The 7,728-nt window shown below is 39.8% G+C and overlaps 2 protein-coding genes across 2 annotated transcripts in view; both read right to left on the bottom strand.

The window, feature by feature from the left end:
- The window catches only part of LOC103362809 (transforming protein RhoA-like), a 4,486-nt gene extending 3,420 nt beyond the window's left edge, over positions 1–1,066 (bottom strand). The window contains exons 1-2 of the mRNA XM_008289305.1: positions 995–1,066; positions 240–395 (exon numbers count right to left, since the gene is read on the bottom strand). Coding sequence (XP_008287527.1) covers positions 240–395; positions 995–1,066 — 228 coding nt within the window. The remainder of the gene's footprint in view (positions 1–239; positions 396–994) is intronic.
- Positions 1,067–2,701: 1,635 nt separating this feature from the next.
- On the bottom strand, positions 2,702–6,840 carry usp21 (ubiquitin specific peptidase 21). Its single transcript, XM_008289304.1, has 11 exons — positions 6,685–6,840; positions 6,130–6,186; positions 5,908–6,025; positions 5,702–5,816; positions 5,261–5,380; positions 5,107–5,171; positions 4,821–5,008; positions 4,200–4,278; positions 3,997–4,104; positions 3,518–3,632; positions 2,702–3,347 (listed from the first exon to the last, which is right to left on the bottom strand). The coding sequence occupies exons 1-11, from the start codon at positions 6,838–6,840 to the stop codon at positions 3,254–3,256; spliced, it is 1,215 nt and encodes a 404-aa protein (XP_008287526.1). The 3' UTR covers positions 2,702–3,253.
- Between the last annotated feature and the right edge of the window lie 888 nt (positions 6,841–7,728).

Below are 7,728 nucleotides of genomic sequence, written 5' to 3'. Positions count from 1 at the left end.
GTAAATCAAACAATTAATCCAGAAAATACAAATTCATTATTAATGGAAGCTTTAGTTTGTTGCAACCCTAATTGCTTGTTGGCATTGTAAAATTCAACAATAAACACGTTAGCATTCACAGTAACGGAGCATATCTGAAAATGTTAAAATTGCTCAGTTTCCCTCAGAACCATGTGACCTCTTCAAGGCTCATTTGGGTTCCAAAATGGTAGTTTGCAGTGTCTGACAGAAAGTCTCACCTGTTTCCCATCAACTTCAATGTCTGCCACATAGTTCTCAAACACAGTGGGGACGTAGACCTCTGGGAACTGGTCCTTACTGAAGACGATGAGCAGACAGGTCTTACCACATGCACCATCACCAACTATCACCAACTTCTTCCTGATAGCAGCCATCTGTAGAAAAGCGTCCAAAACAACATTATACTTTAGATATCATAAGTCTCTTCTCTCCACTAAAAGCACAACTTCACAGAGTGGAAATGAGCAAACAGAATGAATCAGTATGTCAAACTTTCTGTGCTGCATAAGGTGTTATTACAGTGCTTGCTAGGCTTGATCAACAGTTCTCCATGGTTGGCACTTAGCACAAGTAACAGCTCAGACAACGTTAGTATCGTTAGATGATCGGTCTCTGTTTGAAGGAGTGTTTCATTAATAAGAATATCCAATTGTACATTACGACGTAAACGCAAACCACAACGGCCCGGGTGGTAAACACACGGAGGTGCCTGGGAGGTGTAAAGCAAACAGCCTAACATTTCCGTGCTATGTTTCCATTCCTGTTGAAAGGCTGTACAGTGTAGTCAAGGCCTGTCAAACCAGCCAACGTCTGCTAGCAAGAAAGCTAACGATGTTTCCCCGGCTTTGTATTACTGTCACTTAAAGAATTCCCACTTAAATTCCGACTACAACATTCATCGCACTATTGTTATACTTCAGCGACTGAAACAAGAACAAATGAAAGTTTAAAAGCCATCGGTGAATTAGGTTACCTTGATGTTTCTCTGTCCGCCTTTCTCCTCTTCCTGACCGACTAGAAAACTCCGCCCACCGCTTGTACGCATGTGCAATATGACGTCATTCGTCAGCAAGGCTGCGGCAACTTTGCTCGTGCGTGTTTACAGTCCGTGGTGTTATGTCATTTCATTGATATTCAGTTGTATTTTTTTACATACTGGAGTCTTGAATTGGGAAAGAAAGTACAACCAGTTTAATGTTTCTATGTCTGTAATATTCAATAACATAAGTAAGTTTTTAAAAAGTGTATATATATATTTTTTTTTAAAATATATATATGCACACACTTTTTTGTATGCAGTAGTATTAATGTGAAATAATCTTGTCACAACAATAATAGCCAATAATTATAAAGAAATAAACTCATCTCAGAGTTCAAATCACCAAACATTTGGTATTTTATTGACTATCAGTAATGCAATACATCCATCCATCCATTATCGATACACCGCTTAATCCTCATTAGGGAGGGGAGGGATGGAGTCTATCCCAGCTGACTTAGGGCGAAGGCAGGGGACACCCTGGACAGGTCACCAGTTCATCGCACACTTAGAGACAGACAACCAAGCACACTCACATTCACACCTATGGACAATTTAAAATAATGCAATACATTCAATAGTTTAATTTGTCCATTATGTACAAATCATTGTAATAATTTTGTGCTTCATCAGTAGACGCAAATGTAAAAAAAAAAAAAAGAAAGAAAGAAAGAAATACATACATATATGCATATGTATACAAAGAAAATGGTAAGTAATTTATAAAGAAAATATCACCTGTCTGTGTGGAGGAAGAATAAGATTAAAAGACAACATAGATTTAGCAGATGCTACAGATATAACTTAATAAATTTAAGAACATGTTCACAAAACTGTAGGGTAAAGTGTTTGTCAGAGAACTCTATAGTTCTGTCCAAAAGTTGTGTGCAAAAGTTTGCAATTCTGTAGATTTTTGAAGTTATATTTGATTAATTTTAGATTTTTATCAAGCAGTTATTGCAGCATGTGTGCAGATTTCAGTAGCCTAAAGTCAGTTCTTACTAAGCTAACACAGTTTGGAAAGGCTGTTTCCTCCCTTTCTTACTTTAGGAATTTCAACACACCCTTTTTTTGCAAATTACTTCAATCCTGTTTTGTAATTAAAGCTTATGATCTTCCCAGCAAATTTTTTTTTTACTAATGTTAAAGTCAGGGCTTTAAAACTAAACTTCCCTTCTTTTTTTCTTCTCCTTTTTTGAAGTAGTATATAGTAAAATGTAAATTTTGCTTTCGATGATTGGACTCTTGTAGAAACCAGATTGCATGACATTAGCACCCAGAATGTGCTGATATTTAGTGGAAATAAATGTTCCCTTTTTGGCAAAAGCTTCTCCTGTTTTTTTATCAAACACAGCTTTTGTGCTTATGGGCAAAGAGCTCAATGTTAACTTTATCAGTTTACAGCATTTCTGTAGTTATTGCTTTCAATACTTTAGTCATTTTGTGACGAGGTTGCAGGTGAGGTCTCCCTCCAGATGACTCTTGCATGTGGCCCCTGTTTGTGTATCAGCTTTGCAGCACAAATCCAGTGTGAGCTTAGGCTTTGTGTAGCTGATTGTGGGAGCTTTGCTTTGCTTTTCTGTCCAGTCAATGTGCAGTTTTATTTAAAAAAATAAATAAATAAATAAAAGAAAAGGCTAATAATAATATTATGTGTTTACTGCCAGGTTTGCATTTACTTCTTTTCACTTGAAAAAAAAAAAAAAAAAAGTCCCTTTGAAACCCAAACTTTTGCATACAACAGTGTGTCACAGGTCACAAAATTTTGCTTATTTTCTATGCCATCAAAGATGTATTTCTTGGTTATTTGGTTTCATATTAGCAAGCATGAATCATGATAATCTTATGTTTAGAGCTCTGCATCATGTGCAAGTGCATCACTCACTCCTGCCTGAGAATTAGGGCACAGAGACTCTTAAGGCTACAGTCTGTCTGAGCTGTCTCAGTTCACTTACTGAGATGCTTCCAAAAGCACCTCCAAAATTTAGGAGGGAGATCATCTCATCAACCCCCCATATAACGTGAACATGTCTTCTTTCTCCTCCTCCTCTGCAGAGTTTATTTGAGGGCATGCTCATTGAGATTGAGAAGTTTATAGATGTCATAGTTACAACACTGCTGCTTCTATTTGTTTCTATGGACACTGGAGGTAAAGTTGCTCTGATTGGCTGCCTGGCTCAGCCAGTCTCAGGTCTATTTCCTGACGGTGGCGGTGCTGTTGCTGCGCTGGTAGAACAGCACATAGGCTTGATTGGTCTGGAGCTGGTTCTCTGTGAGTGGAGTCACACTGTGGATAGATGGGTGGGAATCATGAGAAACAGCTCCAGGTCTATGCAAAAAGTGTCTCTCTACAGGATGACAAATGATACAGCAGCTTTTTCAAGTAGCCTGCCTGTGACATAGATTAATCAGGTCACTGCAGCGTAAAAATGAATACGTGTGCAGGGCAAGTCTCACCTGGAATCATTGTAGAAGCACCAACTATTTTCATCTAAACAGCAGGCTGTGTAATGGCCCATGTTCACCGTCCCAGCATGGTTACATATTGCATATAAATCATACAGAACTGCACCTGTGGAGACAAATACAGATAAAATTACTTATTTAATCAGGTGTCAATGTTTCCAAGTTTCTTAATTGTGGAAAATCTATCTCTTATAAACAACTGACATCATTTATCACATTCAAAAAGTTAAGAAAAATATCTAATTGAAAAATAGCACATAAGCTGTAGATAAAAAAACATTATATTTACCCTGGTTAATTCCTACTGATCTCAAAAAGTTAAAAGCTCCATTTTCATAACCTTTCTGCACATTTTATTGCTTCTGCTTGTCATCATATTCTGCACACAGTTACGAGGGTTAATGCTTGGATGGGGGAATAAATTACACGTGTAAAAGGAGAAACTAAAAAGAAAGATTCGGTTGTGTTACCACAGTCGACAGGCCCGTAGGGTCCGAGGTCCAGGTTAGTGAGTGGGAAGGACACATATACCGTGCTTTTACTGATAGACCACCTTGAGGTTGTAAAACGATTCAGATCTGATTGAGACTGTTAAGCATCATCGTCACATGTTCGTGCACATTAACATCAACTGTGATTAGGTTAGTGTGATGAGAGTTGTTGCCAAGGATACGGATCACTATAACCTGGGGAAACCTCTGGATGGACAGCCGCTTGGTGCACTCGGTACGCCTGTTACACCTCTCACACATCTGAAAAACACACCGCCACAGAAATGAACAAGTAGTATCTGTTGTACGCATCTAGTATAAAAACACACACATCTTATTAATATATGTATTCATGTTCTATTGCTTGAGGTGCTACTAATTCATCCACCACAACAAGGTACTTTTAATTCCAAAGAAGTTCTGGTCATTAAAAAAAATGAGGAATTCATGAAGCTATCATTGCTATGCTGTCCTGTTCAGGAACTTAAACATATTCACAATGAATATTTCTTTTATCTGTTTCTTTTGTTTTGTTTGCTGCTTCTGAATGTATGATTGTATTTGATTTATTTTAGTATTGATAAGACCACACTGCTTTGGCTTTTCTAACCAAATGCACTCTGATGATGGTCTTTTTTTTTATTGTATTTTATTTATTTGTTTATATTTTTATTTTAGATTGAGGAAAAGCTTTTTGGACTAAATCATTCCCTCGCACAGTTTCAGTGACATTAAACTTATCATCAAGATCGAGACAAGCATTAAAATAATCTATTGTCTTTGCACTTTTTCTGTTAACTCACTGGTGAATTCTCCTTGTCCAGTTTCTCCTCTTGAGAGAAGAGGTCCAGGCACTCCCTCAGTGTGACCTCCCCTCCAGAGCTCCTCTTGGGGATGGGCAGTGACAGATCACAGAACACGTCAAATGTGTTGGAGTAATGGGAACAGACTGAGCAATGCAACGAGCTCCGCAGCTGCCCTGAGAACAGGTCTGACAGTGGAGGAGAAAGGATTACTGGTGGTCGTCTCCATTGAACTCAGATGGCAGATGAGACCGATGGAACGCCGTGACTGGATTTCTCTCCTTACCTACTATTATGCTGTCATCCCTCTCCAAGTGCTTCTTCCACATGGCAGCTGCTTCTTCTGAAATTCTAACAGAGATAAGGAAAATAAGAGTAAAACATTTTGGTCACATGAAGGTCATCAAAGTTTCAAGGATAGAATTTTGAAACATACTCACCTAAAAATGGCATATTTTTGTTCAGACTCCTTCCCTGTTCGTCTAATGTAAGGTCTGCGATTTATTTCGGTATGCAGTTTGTCCAATAAGAACCTGAGGAACTCCTGAGCATCCTGTTGACTGAATTAAACACAGATGCAGACATTCCTTTAAATTACTGTTCCATTTTCTGCACAAGTATAAAAAATCTGTACTTGTGGCAAAGAAGGTAATTAACTGAAAGAGTTTACAGTTCCTCTCTTGCCCTTGAAGCTGCTGTGTTGACATGGAAGTGGCTATTGTGTTGCATCACTGCCACATTGCTTCACAGCATTGTCTAAAAAAACCTGTCTGCCTTTACACAAAGCAGTTTGTGTGTTTTCCTTTGCACAGAATGCGGCTTGTGCAAGTTTTATAGAAATATGCAGTTGACTTTGAGGGATAGAAAATCCATATTCTCACCTGAAACCACTGAAGTAAGGCACCGCTTCTTTGAAAATGTTGTAAAACTGTCGAGGATTTACGACCGTGTCTCCTTCATTTACATCCCAGAGGCCCGACAGCACCTGAGAGAAAGCTGTCAAGACAAGCAGCAGGAAGAAGAGGTGAAAATTAAACAAGGAAGAAGACGTATGAAGAGGTGACAACACCAGAGAGGAGAAACACACCGTCCATGAGCTTAGCCTCCTCTTTGGAGAACTTCTCATGCTTGTGGGACTTGACAAGGCAGTAGTTGCGCAGGGCACGCGTGTGAGACAAACACTGGACGACTGCGTTTAGGAAACACTAAGTGCAAAAAAAAAATGAAGGGGAAAGTGATTGCTTGGATGCAAATATTTTTCTGAAAATTCTTGAAATAAGAACTTAACTTGGCATCTTTAAACACTTACTGTGTTTCCTATGTTTCTAAGGCCAACCCTTCCACTTCCTAAGGAGAGCTGCTCTTTCTGCAAAATTAAAAGAAGACCAGAAGTTAATGACCAAAACTACAGATCTGTTCCACGTGCAACCACAGGATATACTTCTGTATGTTAGTTTGTTTACAGAGAAAAAATAAACATTTAAAAAGTGCCCACATGGATCTTATTACATATGCGTCCTACTGTTTGACCCCTGGATGTGCCCGTACTACATGTGACTGTCTGTGTGCCTTAACCCTGCCTGGTTAGTGTGTGTACAACTTTGGCAGGACAGATTTAGCCTTCTTATCTCATTAACATAACAAGAGAGGCTAAAAGGAGGTCAGCCCCATGCATTCATCCTATTAGAGACCAAGGAGTGCTGACAGGTGCTGAAACACGTGTGTGTTGATGTGGATTCCCCCCCTTAATACGATTCCTTTGTCTGTGTTTATGTTTCTGTCATGAGTGACCCAGGACTTCCCCCTCAAGAACAAACTTTCTAGGCACAAGTTAAAGACTTATCCTGTGTCGTGTTGTCCACACCTCATTGTCAGCGACCAGGAGCAGGCCCATCAGTGAAGTGTAGAGGACAGACTGGGAAATGTCAGCAGTCTCTCTCTGGAGGCCGTTCTGAGACACCAGCGTTCGACATAGGGCCTCACAGGTGCCCTCCACGTTGACGTCGCTGGCTCCAGGCATCCTGCTTCAATGGTAAACCTCTGAGGCGGCTCTCAAAAAGGATGCTGAGAGGAATATGAGGCCTTTCCAAAGAAATGCAAGCCAAGGTGCTTTGCACCTCCTAATTTTTTTCACATGCAGGGTGAAAGGTGAGCAGGACTAGGTGGTAGTGCATAAGCGAAGAGAAAGTCCTCTTTTTCAGTGAATGAAGTTCGACGGAGTACTTTCCAAGCTTTCCAGTAAAAGGACGAGGAATGACATTCACAGCTGAGGGAAAAGGAAGACGTCATTTGTGAATGAGTATCTCTTTAGGTAAATCCCTATCATGAATAGATCAAGTTGATCCACTCTGGCACACAATTCTGTCTCGTAATTACGCCACGCAAGCCAGATCGGAAAGTCAAGGTCTGACAGAGACCTCAGCGAATCAAGACATGCACATATCAATCGCAAAACAAATGGTTTTTGCAAACATTACATCATAAGTGTTCACTGATGAAGCATTACACCTGAGCTAACTTTAAAAAGGTAATTAGATAACCTATAAAACATTGCAAGCCAATCTCACAACCTGAGTGTGTTCTGAGATTATCAATGCCAAGTTACTACCGTTTTGTGCACATAAAAGGTGAACACTTGCAAACAAAGTTAGTTTGCAAATAATGCAAGACAAATAAAGTAAGCGTAACAAATGCACAGAGGGATTTGGACTCACCTGATCACTTGGTCACTCTATCTGTGGACAAACTGTCCCAAGCAAACTGTTCCCATCATCTGCTGAGCTGTTAAAAATGCATAAGGGGACGTCTACTGTTTCACTGTGTGTCTGTGGGCAAGAACTGAAAGTCTACCTCTCTCCCCTGTCCTGTCACCGGTGTCAGAGAGAGAGAGAGAGAGAGAGAGAGAGAG

This window comes from Stegastes partitus, unplaced genomic scaffold (genome assembly GCF_000690725.1).
Source record: "Stegastes partitus isolate 25-593 unplaced genomic scaffold, Stegastes_partitus-1.0.2 Scaffold605, whole genome shotgun sequence".
NCBI classification, from domain to species: Eukaryota; Metazoa; Chordata; class Actinopteri; family Pomacentridae; genus Stegastes; species Stegastes partitus.
Note: the sequence above shows the minus strand (reverse complement) of the source record. Positions and strands in the feature narration are given on the sequence as shown.

What these genes read in the sequence shown, in the direction of transcription:
- usp21 (XM_008289304.1), bottom strand. Translation starts at nt 6,840, where the DNA reads ATGCCTGGAGCCAGCGACGTCAACGTGGAGGGCACCTGTGAGGCCCTA. An exon ending in GGAGGCTAAGCTCATGGACG is followed by an intron (nt 5,817 to 5,907) that starts GTGTGTTTCTCC and finishes TTGTCTTGACAG; the next exon opens with CTTTCTCTCAGGTGCTGTCG. An exon ending in TGGACAAGGAGAATTCACCA is followed by an intron (nt 4,279 to 4,820) that starts GTGAGTTAACAG and finishes TGTGTTTTTCAG; the next exon opens with ATGTGTGAGAGGTGTAACAG.